The 23,940-nt window shown below is 33.4% G+C and overlaps 2 protein-coding genes across 6 annotated transcripts in view; one reads left to right on the forward strand and one right to left on the reverse strand.

Annotated features, from left to right (window-relative positions):
* LOC124364747 overlaps positions 1–23,940 on the reverse strand; it is a 149,141-nt gene that overhangs the window by 59,669 nt on the left and 65,532 nt on the right. For 3 of the 5 annotated variants that reach the window (XM_046820456.1, XM_046820457.1, XM_046820455.1), the window contains exons 8-11: positions 22,440–22,641; positions 21,368–21,552; positions 19,470–19,627; positions 16,705–16,977 (exon numbers count right to left, since the gene is read on the reverse strand). In XM_046820456.1, the coding sequence (XP_046676412.1) occupies positions 16,705–16,977; positions 19,470–19,627; positions 21,368–21,552; positions 22,440–22,641 (818 nt within the window). Of the gene's footprint in view, positions 1–7,602; positions 9,971–16,704; positions 16,978–17,114; positions 17,271–19,469; positions 19,628–21,367; positions 21,553–22,439; positions 22,642–23,940 lie in introns of those variants that run through there. The other 2 variants (XM_046820458.1, XM_046820459.1) reach the window with 2 other exon arrangements.
* Positions 1,892–6,068, forward strand: LOC124364751 (venom serine carboxypeptidase-like). The gene is made up of 2 exons (XM_046820467.1): positions 1,892–3,230; positions 5,754–6,068. The coding sequence occupies exons 1-2, from the start codon at positions 2,001–2,003 to the stop codon at positions 5,916–5,918; spliced, it is 1,395 nt and encodes a 464-aa protein (XP_046676423.1). The 5' UTR covers positions 1,892–2,000; the 3' UTR covers positions 5,919–6,068.

A 23,940-nucleotide genomic window follows, 5' to 3' on the forward strand; every position in this document is an offset into this window, starting at 1 on the left:
AATAAATCTCACAGTCAGCTGATGCTGACGTAATTTCTAACATATTTCTCATAATATTACAAATCAATACTATCAGTTCTGTCATAGAAGAATCTTCCCTCCGTTTCACTTCACAAAAAATGCAAAAAGTGAATAAATCTTTTGTTTGTAACACAATAAAACGAAAAGATATTACAATGCAAAGCTAGCGCTCTAAAGTGGTTCAATACATTACACAGTTCTAGCTTAGACTAGTTTTTATTACACGCTAGCACATTACCATCTGATTATTCTAACTACTAATCCGGAGCTCAGTTTGAACATCTGTAATAAAAGGTTTAGAATCATACTTTGCATAGCTGATTAAACTTTTTTTGGTTGTGTTGAGGGTAGATCAATTTAATATTAATTGTGAAACCTATTTTCCAATTGTGGTGAAACACCAAGTGGTGATCCTAACAGAAATCACTATTCCCCCATGGGGCCATGGATCAGTGTTTATTTTTGGACACTTCTCTAGCCAGCTTTGATTAATTTCCCTAGCTGATGTTTACCCATAATTAGAACTCCCATTAATTACAACATAAAAACCTCCATCTACACCCGACGCATGCTGCCCGTATTCCCCGTTCCCCACAACCTCCCAATCCCCTGTCTAACACGTTTAGCCCACCATAATTTATTTGGCTCAAATGTAGAACAATATAAATAATAAATTAAATAATTGCTAAACTCACGGATACCCGCCCAGTCACAGGCGTCGGTTGGTGTGCACTTTACTACAACTTGCTCACTACAAGTATGTTCTCGCCCAAGCCCGTACAACGACAAAATGGCTTGATTGTACCCTATCTAGATACTCTGTCAGAGGTCGGCTGACTATATCCTACACACTGACCAACCTTATCACAGTAAAAAAAATAAAATAATTATGACCTCCTGTGGCGGTCCACACCACAGAAAGTCATAATTCTGTTCCCTAAACTGTTGTTTTTTATTCAACATAATTTATTTGAAATCGTGAGATTAAGCAAAAATTCACCAAATTTGTCAGTTATGAAATTCAAATACTCATAAGCCTACACAATTTTAATCTTTTTAAATTCAGTTTACAGCATTTAATTTCTCTTAAATAGACCTTTTGTTTGATTCCAAACTTTACTTATGTTTACTCTAAAAAATTTTTTGAACATCTCCTCACGAGCCATAATTCTGAAAAGATGAAATGTTGATAATGGCCTCAAAGAATAGGTTCTTAAGACTCATGTTAATGAAAACATCTTTTAAAAGAACATTCATGTATAAGTTATAAAAGCAATCCCATATTTTCTCACTCTGTATATTCATATATTATACTGTTGGACTATCATTTTGATCACAGGTCACCTTTTTAAAGGAAATTTCAAAATACCAACTACACATTTTTACAGCTAAAAGCATTGCTGATTCAAAAGTAAATGAATAATATGAACTACCCATTATAACAGCTTCAAGTTTAAAAAAAACAAACAATTTTTATACTGAAATTTGTAGCAACGAACATCTTAAAACAAACCACACTTGTTTAATATTGTTTGACTAATTATATTAATACTACTACTTGTGTAGTATACGGTGAAATCCAGAGAGCACGTCTTAAGCTGCTACTCTAATAGAAAAATTGTTTAAAATTTTCAGAATGAATTATTATAGAAAAATTATATTTAGTAATTTTTACTGCCAATAAACATCTGAAAGGTTTCAGAGAAAGATTTTATCTGCACTCCAAACTTAAACCAAGTCAAATCTTTTAGTAAAACATGTATCTAATTATTACGGCTGAAATATACATTTTCCTGGTAGTGGAGGGTGGAGAAATTTCTGCCTATATATGGTTATCGTTTTTAATAGTGTCAGTATGAAATCACATAATATCTTATGCTACGTCTCGAGATAGTGTTCCACTCTGCGCTCATATCCTAAAGTAAGTGAAGTAAAAATCAATAATACACTCTGAGTTTATATAGTCTGCCTCTTTTATAATGGGGAAGGTGCTTTTTGTTATTATTTTTACAGTTTTGTTTTCTAATGCAGTAAGTTTTTTCACACCCATAAAAGTGACAACATTCCCAATTCCTAACATCAAATTACCAAAGCCATTGATGTTAACGCCCTTACTAGAAAAAGGCATGTATGAAGAAGCTCAACATCTCTCTAGAGTGAAGCCTGACATTGGGAACACAACAAGTTATTCTGGATTCTTCACAGTCAACAAAGAATGTGATTCTAATTTGTATTTCTGGTTCTTTCCTGCCCAAAAAGATAACTGGAAGGAAGCACCTTTACTACTTTGGTTGCAAGGAGGCCCAGGTTATCCTTCCATGTATGGACTTTTTGAAGAGCTTGGACCTTTGGAATCTTACCCAGAAGGTTTAAAGAAGCGACAATACTCATGGAATGTAGAGAATAATTTGCTTATCATCGATCAACCAGTTGGGGTTGGCTACAGCTTCACAGGGAAAAGTTGCTACCCTCAAAATGAAACGGCAGTCGGAGAAGATCTTTACCAAGCAATGGTTCAGTTCCATGAGTTGTTCCCATTCTTCCAAAAGGGCAAGTTTTTCATCAGTGGAGAATCTTATGCTGGCCATTATATTCCTGCACTGGGCCACACGATACACAAACACAATCCTTCTGCTAAAGTGAAGATAAACTTAGCAGCAATGCTGATTGGAGATGGATGGAGTGACCCTGTTTCACAGATCGACTACGGAAGTTATCTCTATCAGACTGGATTTATTGATGACACAACGCGTGACATCTACAAAAGCTACCAGGATAAGTTCATCCAGGAAGTCACGGAACAAAACTGGGCAGAAGCTTCCGTGACTCTTGCTGCTATTACTGGTACTTTATATAATCGTTACGTTGGGAAAAAAGTAGATGTATATAATTACCTTCCTAAACCCTCTCAAAAGCCACAAAACTGGCAAGTTTTTATCCAAACAATAGAAACCCGAAAAGCTCTTCATGTCGGAAACCTCCCATTCCAAGATGGCAATAGGACTAAAGATGCACTTTTCGATGACTTTGTGCAATCAGTGAAACCCTGGGTGGAAGAACTGCTGGAATTCTACCCAATAGTCTTCTACAACGGTCAGGTTGACATCATCTGTGCCTACCCAATGACCATCAACTTTCTCCGCTCATTATCGTGGAGTGGGGCGGCTCAGTATCTCAATGCTACAAGGTCACAGTGGTGTGTTGGCCAGGTCTGTACTTATTTCTCATTAAGACTTAAGTAACATTCCTTCATGAATAATCAATATTGTACATGAAATATTGCATAAATAGTGTTAAACTAGAATTTAGAGCAAAACAACAGATTTAGTCATTATTTTTATTCTTATTTTAAATTTTACAAATGCCTATAATAGCTAATCAATAATAGATCTCAATTTATACTTTATAATAAAATTAGAAGAAAGAAATATTTTCTTCAATAGGTGCCATTAAATCCTTGTACTTGGCATCCATAAGAAACAGACGCAGTAATGTTCAATCATCTAGAATTCTTTTTCTGTATTTAAATCATTGAAAATGGATTTTTAATATACTTCTTTTTTAGATGAACATAATAAATGTTCAACTAAAATGGCCCAACAGATTATTTAAAAAATTTGCTAAATATTTATAATCTATATAACACAAGAATATCTTTAAGTACGATGTTCCTGCTTAAATTACAAATAACTTGGTTGGTAGTTCTACTTTATTACAAAATGTCTTTCTATGTTCCAAATTTTAACTCGAATCTGAAATCCGTTTTATGTTCCTAGATATAATATTTCATATCAACAACTTTTTATTTATATTAAATATCAAGGAACTAATATTTGTAAATATATACTAAATAATGTGAATTGCCATAATGGATTTAATTTTTTAAGTTTCTTGAGTCATTATATGAGTTTCTGGTTTACTTGCTAATAAGCATGAAGGTATTTCCCTATCTACTATTTTATAATGATTAATACAGACTGACTAGCATTTTTATTTCACTTAGTCTTATATAAGTGTCTGCCTTCTTTAGGAATATCTCTCCATTAGATTCCAGCAATTTTAAAAATTTATAAATTAAACACATAAGCAATATAACCAAGAGGGCGAATTGATAAGACCAGAATTTAATTAGTGTTTCTACAGACAGATTTTTAATGATACTCGTATCAACATGATCACAAAAAAGAAAGAGATTACAGACTGAAAGGGTCCAAATTAGGATTACTGTGATCAAGTATAGTCCAACTTCCAAATTCCACAATTTAATCTATAGTCTCATCTGCATTATCACACTCACTGATAAATTGATCACAAACTCCAGGTGGGCTAAATTATTCGATTAGTACTTTGGCGTTATACCGAGTTCTGACAAATCTCTGGCTGAAGATCTGAGCATGTGGCCGAGACTCTACTAGCCATCCACAAAACATTGACCTCACCTTTCGCTGTCATTCTGTGATTGATTTAAAAGAACTATACTATCCGAACACCTTTTATTTGAATATAACCAGGAGAAAACTGAAAAAACCTGTTCCAGTTCTTGCCTCTTGGGTCATGAGAATATGGAAGGATGGGCTCTAAGGGAGAGCCCAATGTTCTTGGAAAAGATGCTCCTCTCCACAGCCCACCCTTCTGGCGGCAGGCCGGCCCACACACACAGATCCCTAAGCCCATCTGTATCTTAGGTTTCACCCCTGTTTTTAGGTTGAAGCAAAATATATAAAATCTATTATTTCTAAATGAATAGTTTTGTTTATTTTTTAGACTAAAATGAGAAAGCATGATAGGTACACTTTAATTGGATAGTACATTTATTAGTAGATGTGTAAAATAGTCGGAGTTTAATACTTTTTTCATATGGTTTGGTGGAGGATTCAGTTTTATATATAAAACTAATACAAAAATATAAACTTACAATATGTTATCTATGGGAATCTTAAAACTGTTAAATATGTTATTTATTCAGTTCTTTATTACTGTATATTTCGCTATAGTTTGATACATCCTATGTTATTGCTTCCAAAAAATAGTTATTAAATTTCTTAGTAAGCATATGATGCAATATTATGACCGCTCAAATAAATTAAGTATCACAATTCAATTCATCAACTCCTGTTGTTTCACAATTAACATAAATTTTTAAAACAATCCTAAACCTTAATATCTTAATATTACAAATAAAATAATGGTAGTTCCCTAACTCCTTGAAATCAGTGATTTTAAATTGGAAATTAGCCAGATAATACACTCTATAAAATACAAAATCCCTCTCTGTGCAGAGCATTCTAAAAATATAATCAGAATTGAGGATTTTTAATTCCACAAATTCAAATAACTACTTTTGTTGACAGAAGTATCATCATTGTGTGATACAAAAGCTGGTTATCTCTTATCATTTCAACAGCTAATCACTTTTTGATTGATAGAAGACCACAAATTAGATGATGGTACATGAACTAAGTAATTGACATTGATTGGCTATTGGAAAATAGTATTATATTAAACGTTTTATGCAATAAATATTTGAATTTGAATTGCGAATGTAACAGAAGCTGGCTTACTGCATGGGGATGCACAATCTTTACAACATGTTGGTGCGCGTGATTCAGATCATATGATTCCAGCAAACAATATCTCTGATCATACACCCTTATCAACTGTTTTACTGCAGTCTCCAGACAATCGCTTATGATGCCTCACACCTTATGAACAGAACATCTGGTATGTTACAGGAACTGGCCGGTTACTACAAGGGGGTGCACAATCTGTACGACGTGTTGGTGCGTGATGCAGGTCACATGGTACCAGCAGACCAACCTCTCTGGGCCTACACTCTTGTCAACTCTGTCACTTCGGGAACACCAGACAACCCTTTGCACGCCCTTAAACCTTGCTAAACACTATTATCAGTCTTATTGTCACTTAATTAACACAATAATGATGCTATACCTTAAATAAAGGGAGTTGACTACGTGTGATATCCCCTGAATTATTTTAATTACTGACTTGTAGAAGTGAATATGTATTTGCATGTCAACAGACAGATGGAACAATGACACTGGGCCCCACATGTTCACTTCTGGCTGGTTTACAACTGCCAGGTATGGCAAAAACCTATTGGGTAATACAGGAGTGGCACATCACTGACCAAAATATTCCAATATCGGAGTAAAAAAGGCTGGTCAATGGGTTTGGTTTATTGCAGAGGATGACTTTAAGAGTGTATGGGGCTCCCTTAATTTAAAACCATAAACATAAAGGACTAATCAGATTTCCTAGCCCACTCTTGATTGGAAGAGGCAGGAATGGAGGTAATCGTCCATTCTTCCAAGGTGACAATACTAAGATTGTCCAAGTTATTCCTCCTCATGGAATCTCAATAAGAGGTGGCATCTAACATCGGCCTTACCCATACTAAAATATCCCATCACTCTAGCAGCAGTGCAAAGGTCTTATTTAGGATCAACTGCATTGAGAGGGTTCTTCATCTTTCCTAAAATTGAACATAATTTATAATAGCCTCTCTCAGTCTAAACTCTTGTCAACTCTGCCACTTAAGGAACTAAAAATGACAACCCTTGGAACTAAAAAAGTAATAGTTAGTTAGGTACATTCTCGAATGGATTTCTGCGGCTCTATCCCTTTTGCTTGCGGGAAACGACTAACATTCCTCAATTCACATTTGGTGGGAGAATCGATAGAATTGCCCATGTTTATGTGACTGCGGCTCAGTGCAAACTGACTACTTGAACCTTGACAGTGACAAATGTAGCGATTGACTACTGCGCACACCGCGGACCTGCCACGTGTCTGGCAATCATGGCGTGAGATTGGAGGTTGAAAAACAATGACACTCGTATATTACAGCACGATAAACTTTTAGAAACACTTTTTTGTTTTATACCAGATGTAATATCACGAATGAATGGTCTGGAAGAATATTCATCCTCTGTGTAGTCTTGACTTTATTAAAGGTCAAATGATTTTTAGAAATGTTCATTAATAGTTTGGTAATGTCCTCGTTCAACTCCATGCTTACTACATCCAAGCGTCAGTTTTATAACTGAGAACCAAGTGGCCATAATCGTGTCAAAAGTTGATCTGAAGTGCTACACTCATGTCAAGGGGATGTAACAATAACATGACTGCATTGTTCCAAATTTCTGAATACCTGGTCACAAAAAGTGACAATGTTCAAATGTACTTCAATGATTTAGATAAATTTACGAGCTAACATTTTCAGCATATAGGCTATTCACTTTTATGAATGTTTGATCCTATGATAATTTACCCAATTAGAGACAAGATGTCATAAATGCTTACCAGAGGCGTATCTAGGAATTGGTTTTGGGGGAGGGGGATGAATATGATTGAAGGGTACGCCACACCGGGTAGTATTGAATAAACATGAATAAACCCTAATTAAAATAAACTAGATAGGTCTAATTAAGAGCAAAACTATTGTTATTCAAACAAGTTTGATACCAACTAATACTTTTTTTAATTAGGGCTTTTGAGGGTGTTCTGTCTCCTCAAGCTCCCTTAGTTATGCCACAAAGGAATTTAAAATAAAACAGATACTTAATATATTTATATCTTTATTAGAAATATTTGAAGAGCAGTCAATTAAACAGTGCTGTAGCTTAAAAATGTAAACTTAAGTATTGGTAACATCCTATATTTCAGGAAGAAAGTTAAGTATAAAACTAATAAAAAAGTTATACTTTTTATTTAGTTTTGGCTGTAAAATTATTTTCTTACACTTTTTTAAAATAGATTTCTTATTGACATCAGGTTTTTGAAAGAGCTATAAAATGTTCTAGATACTTACAGCTAAAGGAATTAAAGTGGCAGTGAAATTCACAAGAGACAATACAAACTTCTGTACAACATTACAATATATCACAACTCAATGTAAAGAGAAAATAATCTTAATTGATGATGTCATAGAGTACTAAGACCAGGTTATAATCTGCTGTTTTCAGTATCAGGAAATAAAATTAAGCTAACTCCTATAGCACAAGATCTACAAAACAGAATATGTAATTCACAACAAAACATTGGCAGATACAACATAAAAAGAACACAGTATTTATAAAAATATTATCAAGCTTTTTGCAGCTCTCCCAACAAAAAATGACTAGACTGATCATATTTTTCATTTTCTAAACTATTATTTAATGCATAACATTTCCTTGAACGGATCATGAAGTTATCATTTGGAATACTAGTAACCTTAATATCTAAAACCAAAATTACTCATTTAATGTTTAGTTTCAATATTTTATGAACAATAAAATATAGAGCTGTAACATAAAATTCTTCAAGTATGAACATGAAACAACAAGAATTCTCAGCTTGAACCAAGTTCAGAAATGCTTCAATGGACAGCAGTTTAGTTTTAAGTTTGAACTTTACTAAATACTGAACCTATATTTTTAACAATCTGAGCACATTCAGAACGATTTTTGTAGTCTTTACATTTTACATTTTTTATAGAATGTTTGTGTACTTAGTCATTTTAAAATATTTCCAAAATTGTATCAGACACAATATCTATAATTAATAAATTAGGTTTCAAAATCAACATACTTAATAAATAAACAAAATCAATATGCAACATGCTGTGGATTCGGTAGAATAATACAATAAAGCAAAAGTACTGCTGGAGTAAATTTGTGGAAACATTGAGATTCAACAGCTACACAGTGGGTTCAAAGATAAGGCATTTTGAGTTGTAGCAGATACAGTGGCACTTTGGACCAACAATAGCATGTTTGACCTAAACTGGAAGATTGTGAGGGTGAACAACAATAGCACAGAAGTCAAATTTGACAGCAAAGGGTTAAAAGTCCACAGCTAAAGCACAAAAACCATTTGTATCCTTTTAAAGCCACAAAACACAAAAATATCTCAATGAAACAAATAACACCTCACTGGACATGGTGTTGAATAAAAATATAAACTAATTTAAGTCTCAGCATATTTATATATTAATATATTATATCAGGACTTTTTCTTACATAAATAGTAATTACAATTCATTTTGTGAAATTTAAATACAATAGGACAATTTTGTGTGAACTCAAATCAAACTCAGTTTTTGTGATTTTCAAATTCTGTGATTTTCAATTCAGTTTTGAGTAAATCACATTAATTGAATACAATTCAAAAATAATTTTCAGACTACGTTTAAATTAAATATATGTAAAAGAACAATGAATTGAGATATTTCTTATCTATTTCAATTCTACTTCAACAGATTAGGTCAGGGGTGTAAAAACAATCATACAAGTAGTTGAAACTGCTTTTACTTTTAACATAATCTCTAATAAAACTTTAATGAGGATTTTGTTATTCAAGTGTTGATTCACAGTAGTTGCTTTTTCACAGTTGATTTATCACAATGCAACAGCTTAACCGTTATTCCGCCATTAGAACAGATAAAATTTCTAATTATTGAAATATAAAATAGTATAATGTTATATAAGTTTCCAATTTTTGTTATTGCTTCGGGCCCACAAAACGGGACTCCAATTCTGATTATGGTTATGGTCTTGTTTATTAGTGATATTACTCATAATGGCAATTTCCATTTCCTGTTACGTTTATTACCATTTTGAAAGCTAGAATGGAGCGAGGTGACACAAACAGAATGTCCTGTTTATTTAGAGCCATTGTTACATTTTTCAAGTGCTGCCAATCTGCGATTTGAGACGATGGCTAAATTCCAATTTCTACACGTTTGTGAGAAGTTCGACTAGAGGTAGATGATAAGGTAGCCGTCAGCCTTGCGCCGACACAGGGAGCACATCTGGTCCAGCTCTATCAGCCGTAGGCAGCAAGTCTCGCAGTACGCGCGGTGACCGCAAGGCGTCAATGCACAACACCTTGGCTCAGCCATGCACACGATACAAGAGTCGTCATCATCACTGTCACTCACGTTCACCTATAAGAGAGCCGACAGTCATTATATTACATGACAAGAGGATTTGTTTGTGTTAGTAAAAAATACTGACCACACAGAGAGAAATTATAAGGTATGTTTGTTATTCGATGAAAAGCATTCTTTCGATAATATACTGTGTAAGATCATCAACACATTGTAAGACTGTTCAGAATGTTGCAACCTTATTCGTTTCAAATTCAGATTAATTTCCTTAAAATTGGAATAAAATCATTCATTCCAGTGATTCTATTACTATTCTAAAAGTGTTGTGAAATAAGTAATCGATTTTAAAGCCTCAAAATTGATGAAAGTTGTGGTTGGAATGGTGTAACCCCTTTCTATACGAATATTGAGTTTATCTCCAGTTCACCTTTCTCTTACATGCAACATCTGAAATCTGACGCTGTCAAAGACTTGACTCCTGAAATCTAGAGTCATATTCATTTAAAGGGGTCCAAAAATAGTAAGTGGTGAAGAACAAAGAAGTTCAAAACAAACTAACAAACTCCTTGCAATGTTTAGACAGAAACACCTAAATTACAAAATTTAGTGTAATCTAGTTAAAGAGGTATTCTCATCGTTTCATCAGGTACACAATTTCTTTGGTTCATTTAATGTTCAGTAAGAATATATGTATCAAAAAATGAGGAATTTGGATGAGTAATACCAGGAAGAGGATGCTGTAGTCCGGAAGAGATATAGGCGGCTAGTTCGAGAAGCCAATACCTCCATTGGGCATCCATTGCCATAATAGTACACCAAATATTGCCACATAATGGTAACTGAAGTGCTTAAGGCCTCTTTATAAGCACGATGTTTCATGCACTGCTGGTGATGGTTGAGACTGGTTCACACTTTAATTGTCAGTCATTCAGGTTAGCTTTATTTTTAAGGAGAAACCTGTCTCTTTTATAATCTTAATCTGTATTCCCCATGGACCACCGACCTCTGAAAGGATCTTATCAAATAGTGATCTCTGATGTCGAAACGATGTAAATGTTTCGTTTTGAGCTTCTTTGTCATCGACTTTCTTTGGAAATGAACGTGACTCTTGATTCTAGGAGACAGAGTCAGATACCAGACGCTGCAATAAAAGGAAGGTGAACTGGAGCTAAACTCAAAAAGCACAGAGCTGACTGCCAGTTATTACAACTAACCTTGTTGACCAAATCAATCATTAGGTTAGGGAAAATTGAAGGTTCACAATCACAGATCTTGCAAAGCATTTTCCACAGATATAAAAAAAAAACTAGCGTATGAAATGATGACTAAGAAACTTGGATATCGTAATTTCTGTTCTCAATGGGTACCCAAACTCTTGACTTTTCATTAATTAAAAACAAAGAGACAAAGTTAAGTTCTAAAGTTTCTTATTCAGTAACAATTAAGTGACAAATGACTTAACTACATAGTGATGAAACATGGGTTCCTCATAAAAACTTCGAAGAAAAAAGCTAATCGATCGAGTGGGGGTCAGACCTTGTTGCCACGAAAATCACCATGATCAGTTATAGTTATATGCACAGGCGGCAGAAATTTTTATTCAATACACATTTTAAAGGTTGTACAGTACGCGCGCTGAAGTTTCGGCTCCGAGTCAACCGAGCGGACTATGGCAGGGGACGGGTGGATTGCCCGATATAACAACTGTTCTGCAGACATCCGCCAATGTTTGGCCCGCTGCAGTCTGAATATTTATTGTCCCTGTTCTCCCTCACAGTCGAGTATTCACTGTTGTCAGAAGTGGACAAGTGGTTTAAGTGCGTTATACACAATTCATTAGTTTAGTTAGTAGTGAGGTTAGTGAATTTTAGTAGTTGTAGGGCGTTACAAATTATTTAATATTATCCTTGCTATTAAGGTTATATTACAAGTTTTAGTAGTTTTGTTTTGATTCATCATCTCAGTTGGTATAATGGCCCGATACGTTTCCAAAGTGGCTCGAGAAAAAACTACGAGAAGCCAGGCTCGAAAAATTATATGGAGAGTTCGTGAGTTCATGGCAAATGAGTCGAAACTATCTAATGATGAACGAATCCCTATAAATAAATGTTTAGAAAGAACTGCCGCGGCTTGTGGTGTTTCAGTGTCGATTCAAAGACACTGATTAAGGAGATTCGCCGTGAAAAAAAAATTATGGATTCTTCCATTGAAGGGGAGTGTTCGTTCACTACCCCTAAAAAATAAAAAATAAAATAATAGAACTAGACGACTTTGATAAATGTGTTGTTCGAAGAACCGTCCATGAATTTTATAAAACTGATAGTTGCCTGCCAACTCTTCAATTGTTAAAAAACAAGCTGAATGAAAAAATTAACTATGAAGGGGGTTTAACTAGCCTGAAAATAATAGGCAAATTTTGATTGAAGCTAGTAACATAAGAATGAAACGTATAAACTATTTACGAAGTATAAAACAAGCGCGAGCAGAGAACTCTCCTATTGTTTACATTGATGAATCGTATATAGAAAACCACGGACACAGCGTTTTTCGCCTTCCTCCGTACCATCCAAATCTAAATCCGATTGAGAATATTTGGGGAATAATAAAAAATTATGTAGGTCAAAAAATGTTGTAAATAACATTAAAAATACCATAGCGTTATGCAAAGAGAAGATAGACTCAATAACAAAAGAAGACTGGGGAAAGGTGTGTAAGAAAGTTATAAAATTTGAAGATGAATATTATGAAAAGGAAAATTTAATTGATGGCATAACAGAGAGATTTATTATTAGTTTGAATGACTCATCTGACGGCAGCAACAGTGAACAGGATGCCAGCGAAGAATCGGAAATGGGTGGTGTGGATGGAAATAACTCGCCATTGGCAAAACTCTATTATAGGTAAGAACAGCTTTGTAAACAAAGTAAAATCTAGGGAAAATACTGTTTACCACGCCGATTTTAAAATAACGGATTCTATATTTATGCGTTGAGAATTTAAATTCTTAATTTGTATTGTTAGACGTTTAGTAGTTTTACAATTTTTAATCACTAATAGATTTATGACATTTTATTTCTTATCTATCAGAAAGTCAATTAATATACAATGTATTGCTAAGGTAGTATTCGAATTTTGAATTGAATGGTACAATGTAATACGGTTTAATCCATATATAACCAATGCCTCTATGTATAGTGTATTCGTAGAAATGCTAAAAAAATAATTTATTGTCATGCCACATAATTAATAATTAAGTTTTTCATAAACAGGATTCTTTATACAACAGTGTTTCGTATTCATTCATCTGTCATAAAATTAGTTTATAAACCATACACCCCAAAACACTTTCTATTTGAATATAATACAATGAAATTCAACATAATTTCATTAAAGTTTAAAACTTTTAGTTTATCACAGATCACCACTATGGCCTAGTGTTTTTTTTTTTTTTTTTTTTTCAGAAATAAACTATTGCAAAGTGATTCAATGTTAAACTTTCAAATGGTATTGCCGTGTTGCATTTACGTGAATGGGCCATAAACTGTAGGGCAGCGGTGTCGGTGATACATTCCACTTCAGACTAAGTTACGGCTAACCTAAACTATGTATCTGAAAAAAGTTCAATCTAAAATTAACTTCAGTTCATTCAGAAAAACTTTCCCGCTGGTGAAATTTTCCTGACCCAATAATAAAAAAAATCCTCACATACAAACTTTTTTGTATCACAATTTTGGCACAGTTAATTTTAAAATATATTTTATTGAAGAAAGGAAATAAGACATTGAAACTTAATACATCCATTAGCATTAGCATAAACAGGAAAATAGATCTACGAAGTTTCATAATTTTATTTGTACAGGAAGTTGATCTAACCATAAGTTGATTGTCGAGTGAGAATTAAACATTGCCGTCCGTGACGGATCATTGGAGAGTCAATGTTTTTATTTGGTTAGTAGGGCAACGACAGGGCCGAACCTTCAGCGCGCGTACTGTACTTAGATATGATAAGTTCTTACATGTAAATGTTAATTAGGTTTAAAAAAAAGTGTAAGAGCTGGTCTTTCAAATGTATATAATAAAATATGATATATTATAACACAATTGTTTGAATTAAAGCAACTTGCTCTTTGAACGACCCTTGTAAATGTCAAACTGATATATGAGCAAATCTCTTTTTAAATAATTTTGGTCAAAATTTAATCTATCATAATTTCATCATGTCTATATAAAATGTTAGTGGTACACACTCAGTAAGGTTAAGTTAAAGCTGTATTTTTCCAATCATTAAACAAAAACTGTAAAAACAGTTAAAAGTTCTCTTTGTTGCATGTGAACGTTTGAAACTAGGGACATTTCAGATAAAAATTACCAAGAAGAGTTAAAATTAGTGCATGAAGCCTTTAAAAAAATGTAACTAAGAAATATTATTAAAACATATGGCTTTCTTGGTAAAACACTTATTGATATAAACATCTCTGGTAAAATATGTATTAAAACCATGACCACATTAAATACTGAATATGACACTTAAATATTACATTACCAACAATAAAATTTAAAACTTTCAGGAAATAATTAAGCTTATTTTTCTATTTAAAAACAAATTAAGTGGTATACTTAAGTTAAAGTAATGTGATAAAAAATAAATGTGTACAAACTTTACACACACTAAAAGGTAATTCAGAATTGAATTTTAAAATGTATATTTGAACATAGAAGTTTTTTAATGGTCTATTTAAACCATTAATTAATCAAATGTGGTAAAAAACCGATTTAGTTTTCAAACATATGTTATATAATTAGTAAGTTTCAACATTCATCTTACCAATCAAACACTGAACTTTTGATTGCATTATTCATTTTTATTTTTCATGAATGTCAAATAAGTTTTACGTGACAAGAATACATTTGCTGTTTTTGAAGGCTGAATATTTTTACTAACTACGTGTATACATTTAAAATATTTTATACAATTATATTAAAACTAAACAAATATAACAATTGAAAGCTCAACTTAAAATCTGACATGATTGGTTGGAAAAATACAGAATCAGTCTTAATAAAAAAGAATTTACCTTTTCGACAGGCGATGATCAACCACATGTATGGGAGGCACTCTAACAAGGAACTTGCCAACTTTTGAATAATAATGATGATAACAACTTAAAGCGATTTAAATGATTAAATGATTACATTGCGTGAAAATTGTCAGCTGAGCATTTTGTTAAGAGCTTAGGTATCAAATAAAATCATTTACAAGAAATTAATGTTTTCAAAATATCCAGCGTTCAAAACACCACACCTCTCAGACAGAAAAAACTAAACAAAATAAACAAAAGCGGCAAAAGCTCATGTGCAAAGATACTTTCAAAACTAAAATGTAAAATCCTACAAAAACTCAAAACTCTCTGTTTCATGGAACTTCTTAAAAATACATTTTTGGCTTTGTGCAGAGGAAAAACTGAAAAATAGTTCTACTATTTCCTTTATGTAAAAATACAAAATCTTTTACATTTACTTTCTCCTCTATACATAATTATGCATAAGTATTATAATGATGAAAAATATTAATATTTAGTAGAAATATTTGTTTTTGGATTTCCAAATTAAAAAATGTGGTATCTGAAAAATGTCAGACTATACATGGTAAGCATCAAACCAATCAATTTTGACAGCATTTTGCATGAAGTAGTAGTTTACAATGATTTTTTTAAATCAAATTTTACCCAATCTATAGTTTTTGGGTAAAAATAGGAATTTTCTTAAAAACACTAAAAACAAATACGATTTAGATTAAAAGGTTTAGTTATTAAGTATATATTTAACAAAATAGCACATTCTAAATCTCGTTAGCATTAATGAGATACATCAAATTTAATATAATAGAAATAATAAGTAATTTATAGACATTCTAGAACAAACCTAATGTGAAGACTCACAACTCGGTAATTAATTCTATGAACTTCCATGATTTATTATTTTGTAGTGTGTTACCTGATGGTTTACAAACTTTTGCACATAGTGTTTCTATTTCAAAACACTGATGTTTTCTACACCCACTGTTTGATAAAAATAATTACATAAAAAAAGAAAACGAGACATTTTCTTGATAAATTTAATATAAAGTTTCCTTTTTAGGTGTTATAGAATCCAAATTATGTTCTACTTGCCATCCATCAGAACAAGTTGAAGATGATTGATTTCCATCAAAACATATCCTAACCAGACATTTCAATTAAGCTGAACAACCGTAATCTAGTCTTACATATTTTCCACAGCTCAGGAGCTATATCCATGAATTTAACATATACTAGCTATAATATATTTACTACTGTGCACTAAGTGATCTTAAGTGTTCGTAATAGTGTGTTGCTACTAATTTGTCTGCTGCGATGAATATCTTATTGGACATGACTAAATGGAAAATATTTACCATGGTATGGTATACATGCTGCCAAAGGTAGATTGTCAAAAAATTCCAAAATTTTCAGTACTTTATTTTTGGAAGAGAATCTAAATAGTGACTTGATTAAATTTATTCAATTTATATCTTGAAAGTGGTGACGGAAACACCTCGAAGTGATTATGTCTTTCATTTGAGAATGTAAAATATTTACAAACACTAAGACAACACATTACGTTTTAACATACAAACGTATTTCAAGACATATACGAACTGCCACACGAGAGAAAACCACATATTATGTATGAGTTTTAAATAAATTAACCAATAGGTTTTGCAAGCTTCCACTGTACTTAAGAACAAAGAACAAAAACAGTTGGGTACTCACAGCCTTGATCTCCCTCTCCTGCAGTGTGCTATCGCAGGCGTAGTTGTGGTCACGGAATGGACACTTGACTTCAGCCTCCTCCGTGAACTGTACGGTGTGCGCGAGACACGCGCGACAGAATGTGTGCAGGCAGTCACGCAACACCACTCCGTCTTGTGCCGCACATTCTACCAAGCACACGCAGCACTCAAACGGCTCAGTAGTAGTGATCAGGTCGGCATTCTCCAACACCATCAACTGCTGGTAGTTCTTCAACTTGTCCTCTGCAGCTGTCTGCAATCAAATGTGAAATAAGAAACTTCTACTCTCCTTATATCAAAACAGACACAGCACTCAAACTGGTCAGTATCAGTGATCAGTCCAGCGTTCTCCATCACCATCAACTGCTGGTACTCTTTCAACTTGTGCTCTAAAGCTGTCTGCAATTAAACATAAGTTCTGAAATTTTTATTTTTCTTAAATTCAAAGCAGGCACAGCACTCAAACGGCTCAGTGGTAGTGATCAGGTCGGCATTCTCTAACACTATCAACTGCTGGTAGTTCTTCAACTTGTCCTCTGCAGCTGTCTGCAATCAAACGTGAGATCTGAAACTTCTACTTTCCTCATATCAGAGCACATGTGATAGACTCATTCACACAGACTGCTTGCATAAGTTATTAATATATGGCACATCCTATTTTAATGATTATAATGTACAAACATTTGAAAAATTAATAACAAAATATTTTTATGCTGTAAATTAAATACTAAAATTAACAAAAGATTTTTGGTTTTGTTCCTAGTACATTTGGACACAGACAAAAATGTTCACAAAACAATCTGTTCTGGTATTTGGATTCTCAAAAACGAATATTTCTATTGACAATATAAGAAAAGCTATTAAATGAAGCTTTACAAAAATTGGACTGTTTGAATAAAGTTACAACTGAAATCACCAGGATATCAGCCTCAATACAACACTGATTTATTATTACAAAATTGTTCTTTTCTAAATCTGAACTATGAAGAATGTACAAATATTTCATACATTTTATGCTGTTACATACATTTTTATGATTAAACAATTTCCATTGAAATTTATGTGTTGGGGAATTAAATAATTTAAAGTTGGCTAACATTTTAAAACAAACTGACTGATGCGGCTAGTTATTTATACTTGCACCTAAGAATCATACAAATATATAATATTATTTCCATACAGAAATTTAAAAGAGTCATCATGTTTTCGCAAAAGTAAAATTTATAACATAGATCCAAACATTTAGATTCATGACGATGAAGGAGTGACAAGATTATATGTACAGATGAAAAATAATGTGAAAACCCAAATATTTCATCCAAGATCCAAAGTCCAGCTTAATAGCTTATTCACACAAGGGAAATGTAAAAAAGACCTTAACCCATTGTGGAAGCAATTATCCTAGCCTGTCTAGGACTGAATGTTTGAATTGATTTTGGCAAAACCATGCGTGTAATAAAATATTAATAGAATGAGTTTGGATACAGATAAATTAGTCAATTTTCTGGACATTTTAGTCTATTTGGTTGCTCTATGATAGTGTTTGTTGCTTTCTCCAAATAATTTTTTATTTAAATTTTTTAATATATATTTACACATTTTTTTAGTAATAAAAACAAAAATCAAAAGCAACTGTCAATATTTTATTACTTTTTTTTGTTTATCTATTTCAATAATTTTTTTATAAAAAATAGCAATTTTTTACATGGAAAACCACTTTTTATTGGATTACTTAATTAAAAAGCATAGTAACAACACAATACAAATGCACTTAAATTTTTTAAATTTTTTTATGACAAGCTCCTGGTTTAGTTGTATGGGAGACAAAACAAGCTATTAGTTGTGGTTCCAATGCAAACACTATGAATCGAAACGGAATAACTGCTTATAAGGATGCACGAGGGCACAAAATGCGATTTAGCGTAAAAACAAACAAATACTTGATCGTTAGCATCTAGAAAGAGCACGAGTGCCGCTCAGGCAAGTTCCCCCAATGGGTTAAGGGATTTAAAGCTTAAATTTTAAGAAGAACAGACAAAATAATCAGCAACTACAAGTTAAAGTTTCTTTGATTTAAAATCACTTATGACTTCTACATGTGCTATGTAATATGTCATACAAGAGCAACCCGCACAAAAATAGATTGTGTCTGGAGCAACTCATCTCCCCTTAACACCCTATGCCCATCACTGTTGCCAGTTTTACATGAGTGGAAAATTACCAATTCATCTCAAACATCTGTCCATTAACGAATATACGTACATTTGATTTCATTCACCTATTTTGGATTATAGTGTTACCAACATCTGAAAGATATTTAAAGATATTTTCAGGTGCAGCAGTCCTACATTAATATGGAACAAGTGTGATTATCCTGACCCTCCATGCTTATATGGGAAGAGAGTGTCAACATAATATAATATTACAATGGAGTAATAAGATTATTTATAAGAATAAGAATTATAAGTAATAAGAATTCCGTTTATTTAGTCTTTTACACTTCAAAATAATTTGGATAAATTAGAAGAAATATCTTGCCTGAATTTAACCAACAAGCAAACTTCAGTACAGGAAAATTAAATGTACTCTTGATTTGTATTAACACTTAATAGAAAAGTTACAATTTTGAATAAACAAATCACTGAACATTAAAATGTAATCACAAATCATAATCAATAATAGCTACGTCTGGACTGTGACTATTTTCTCAGCAAACTCAGGCTAAAATGAAGGATCGTGAGTTACCTGCTCAGCCTGCACGTCCTGGTCTATTCTGAGCCGTTCCGCACCAGCAGCCTCATAGCCGTCTGGTACCTGATAGCCAGCTGGTCTGGCGGTGGCACACGCCAAGCAGCCGGGCCGTGTGGGAGAGTTCATCAGAGTGCATACTTCACACCTCCAGCCTTCAGACAACCATGGATCAAATTTATTATTTTTTGTTTGTACACCATCAGTCACTGACAGTCTAAGAGATTTATTTTAATGTCAATAAATATTAACCCTCCACGTAATAGCTGTCGATGTGTTAACGTCCTAATCTCTATTATGAATGACAGGTCTCAACACGTAGTCGTTCAAAACAGCTGTTTGTAAAATCTGGATATTTTGTGTCTTTACGGGCGCATTCGGGCATCTATCGTTAGATTACATGCTTTATTCCGAGGTCTGTGTTTAGTTGGCTAATATACACGATAAAAAAAAAAAACAACTTTGAAAACAGCAATCATCAGCTGACTGCTATTACATAATAGGCTAGTGACGACTGGTGGCTAGTCGGCGTTGTTTACCTTTCATGCCTGTATTGTTTTTGTGAGATTATGTTTTATTTTGATTAGCATTTTTTAAATTAAAATGAGTGATCCTTTATTACCAAGTGACATAATAGAAACTTTATTATTGACGAGAACTTGAGTGATGAGAGTGATGTAGGTGTTCAAAGTGACATTGAAGCTGAGGATTTTCCTGAGGGTTACCACATTAGAAAACTTCTCCTCTGGAAGCAGTGAGGAATATATTCCTGATTTTGATTATCTAGACCCTTCTGATCAGGACTGAAAATGTTCCTTGACCAAGTAATAGACATTATTCTTCAACATTATTGGAGACAAAAATCTAAAATTAGAAAAAAGAAAGCTTCTACCAGCAGCTAATGAGAATAGACACCAGTTTTGACTACCGTGTACATAATTTGTTTCTCTAGCATTACTTTCTTATAAACATTTTTTGCAGTATAAGTATATATTTTCTTGTTCAATGTAAAATGTTCTATATAGTGGCTATTTTGAAAACTGTATATAGTGGTTTCTAAGATATCTGAGTGAGAAAATGTGTTATGAATTCATTAAAAACATTTGTTTACTTATCAAAGCAGCTAGACTTTTCATACATAAGATAGGAATTTTTATTATTTCATACTAATTTGCTACATTTTGTTCTGAAAACTTGAAGTACAATAAGCATTACTTTTAAAAATACTGTATGAGTAAAAAACACTTTTATATGCTTAAAAATAAGAAAAAATGGCTTTATCATTTACGGGTAATATTGTCATCAACAGGAGAGTAAAAGTTCAATAAGTATTTGCGTCACCAGGTGTTGTAACAGAACCCCTCACTCTCCAAGCCAAGTTATGTTAGACTAAGTACTTTTTATGCACTCATATTTCTTTAAACATGTCATTGGTTTTATTCTACTCTGGTTTTACATCAGACATTGTTGCCCAATATAGGTTTTGCTCATGTGAATTTTGTAAAGTTAAGCTGAGCACCAAGTAGTTGTTGCTACTAAGCATTTCTAGCTAGTTCCAGTTGTGTGCGTTGCAATAAAAACATCAACGGTTTTCTGACGTAATCTGCATTCCTCATGAATTTGGATGAAAATGTAAAACAATCATACTTGAATGCTAAATAAACATTTTGTTATCTTTATCTCTTACAGAGCTGGAAATATAAAGTGAGAACAAGCACAAGAAGTATTTCTTGCTTTTTGCCAATCTCTGTACACTAAAAATGGGTGGCCAGCCCAATCAGGGCAGTTGTGAAACACTAAATATAATATTTCATCATTTTCAGCATCTGTTAATCCTCATTATGATTTTTGCCCCAGCGGATGGGCTAAGGGATTTAATATGTTTGATCACTCACCAACTGCTAGTGTTCCTGTGAGTTGGGTCGTGAGAGGTTCGTTTTCTGTGACTACAGCCACTGTTGCTGCTTCAATTATCTCTTCTACTTCTTCTTCCTCCACAACTTCCAGCTCCTCCTCAGCCTCCACCTCCTGCTGATGTGTGACTACAGCTGTCTCTTGGGGTTCTGGACTTGGGTCTTTACTGTTACACAACACAACACATCATGTAGCTATGGTTGGAAGGGTTAATCCAATATGAATGTCCGGTTCAGCTTCATTTCACCTTCCACTTAATGCATTGTTTTAAATCTGAGACTGTCACAGACTTAACTCTTGGAATTTGAGATTCTTTGTCATCAATTTGGATAGATGTGGACTGGATAGATTGCAGAAGTCAAGTCTGTGACAGCGTCAGATTTGAGACGCTGCACTAAGCGGAAGGTGAAATATCAGTCATAAGTATACAGAAACCATCCATAAATGTACCCATAATTAACGGGTAAGGATGGAGGATTAGTAATAATTGTAAATACAATTTTAAACTGATAAAATACAAAAATTTCAACTCCTACCTTCACAGGTTCTATCAAACTTAAATGAAAACCACCAAGTTGGTATCATTTTAATCAATTAAAAAATACAACAACTTACAAAATGTTATAATTTCAGTAACAGGATAATGTTTTTAATATTCCTTGGATAAAAAAAAAAAAAAAAACAGAATTAGTCAATCCGTTTTTTGTAATCCTGCTAATTAATTCAAAAATAAAACCGTCAGAAATTTTTACATAGAGAAAATGCAAAAAACCTACATAGGATATATTACAAATGTATTAATCTATCTCTCTCTCTTCAGAGACTTGGAATCAATTATAAAAAGTACCACTACCTAATCCCTTCAGTGTGTATGACTAACTGTGCTACACATTTATTGTGCTCTGAGAGTCAGTAGTTCTGTTGCACAGGCTCTGTAGATACAGTAAAATAACGTAGAACTGATGTCAACATCGTGTACCACCGTTAGTCAGATAGTATTGTACTACTCTCTGATGTGTGAGATACCTAAGGTATACTAAGGGTGTAGCATACCTAGATTCGTCAGTGACTTCACTATCACAGAAGCTGTATCGGTCATTTTGCTCGTTGAAGTACCAGCCCCTGCCTGGTGGGGGGTCTCTCACAGTGGTCCCACTCGCCTCCTCCAACCCCCCTCCAGGTGTCGGGCCAGCCTTCTGTGCTTCACTCTCTGTCACCCTGTCTACCCCTTCCGTCTTCTTTTCTTGGGCCCCATCTGTAATTAGTAACACATTCTTATATTAATAAAAAAATATTGGAACAATTTTAAAATCATAAAGTAAACATACAGTGAATATATACTAGTTTATACAAAATAATAGTGGCCAGTTACAGTCACCAAAAGATATGACCTCTTTGCTCTTTGAGATTCTTCGTCATCAACCTGGAACTGGCGGCAAGCCTACATACTGTCAATTATATTTAAATACTCTTTTACCTGTGTAGATTCTCTCCTATGTCTACCCTTTTCCCTTCATAGCACTTATTTACAGAATACAATGTAGTCTACTTCAATCAGTTTCTCTTTTTACTGCACAGATTCTCTCATATGTCTAACCTTTTCCCTTCATAGCACAGGATACAACGCAGTCTACTTTAATCAGTTTGCCCTAAACATGCAATCACCTGATATATTTACCTAATATTTTGCCGAACAACAGGGTTTTTAACCCTACAGCTGGCATGAAAAGAATTTTCGCCACCAAAGTAGACATGTACAGTTATTTAAATTTTAGGTCATATAAATGATTTGTATTTGATATATTCTGTACATTCTTGTATTTATTGTTCTTACTTTGATTATTGTACAACACCAAACATTGTGTAACGAACAGCTGATGTGTATGTAATACACATTAACTATGTTGTTGCATCAGCCATGTTGTTGTAAAACTGTAAACAAGAACGGGGTTTTGTGATTGGGGTTACGAATCCAATAGTATTTGTGGAAAAATGTATTTTATTATGTTTTAGTGTTGTTATTACTGTCGTTTAGCTTTCTTAGGTTATAGTTTTAGTTGTTCATATTGGGTGAAAACTTTAAAGACTGATCATATGATCTAAGAGGGCTCGTTTTGGATCATCCTATTTTTAGTGACGATGAAATTTATTCTGACATTGAGGTAAACCTGACAGACCATTTAGCAAACATGATTTACTAGTAAGTGTTCTTTCACAATTCTTTCAGACAGAGAAGTTATCCTTCCACCTGGTGATGTTCTTGGCCCAGTTTATGAACTCACGAAACTCCCAAACACAAACTGTCACTTATGTGCCATATGTAAGTGTAAAAACTTGAAAAAAACTAATTTATTTTACGCTGCATGTAACTATGGAATTTATCTTAAGTGCTACCATCTGCTCAAACACTATGCCGCACCAGTTCGACAGGGAGGCCACCAATGATTCTCATGACATGGACAAGGTTTTTATGCCTCGGGATATATTTTGTTTTATCATGAGGATTCATGATGGAATAAATCAATCCTTTTACATCTGGTCACACCAACTTTGT

Source organism: Homalodisca vitripennis, chromosome 6 (assembly GCF_021130785.1).
Source record: "Homalodisca vitripennis isolate AUS2020 chromosome 6, UT_GWSS_2.1, whole genome shotgun sequence".
NCBI lineage: Eukaryota > Metazoa > Arthropoda > Insecta > Hemiptera > Cicadellidae > Homalodisca > Homalodisca vitripennis.

Bases quoted from the DNA above. Each gene is read 5' to 3' on its own strand.
- LOC124364751 (XM_046820467.1), top strand. From the start codon at position 2,001: ATGGGGAAGGTGCTTTTTGTTATTATTTTTACAGTTTTGTTTTCTAAT. The intron at 3,231-5,753 runs GTCTGTACTTAT...GGTATGTTACAG, and splicing joins CACAGTGGTGTGTTGGCCAG to GAACTGGCCGGTTACTACAA.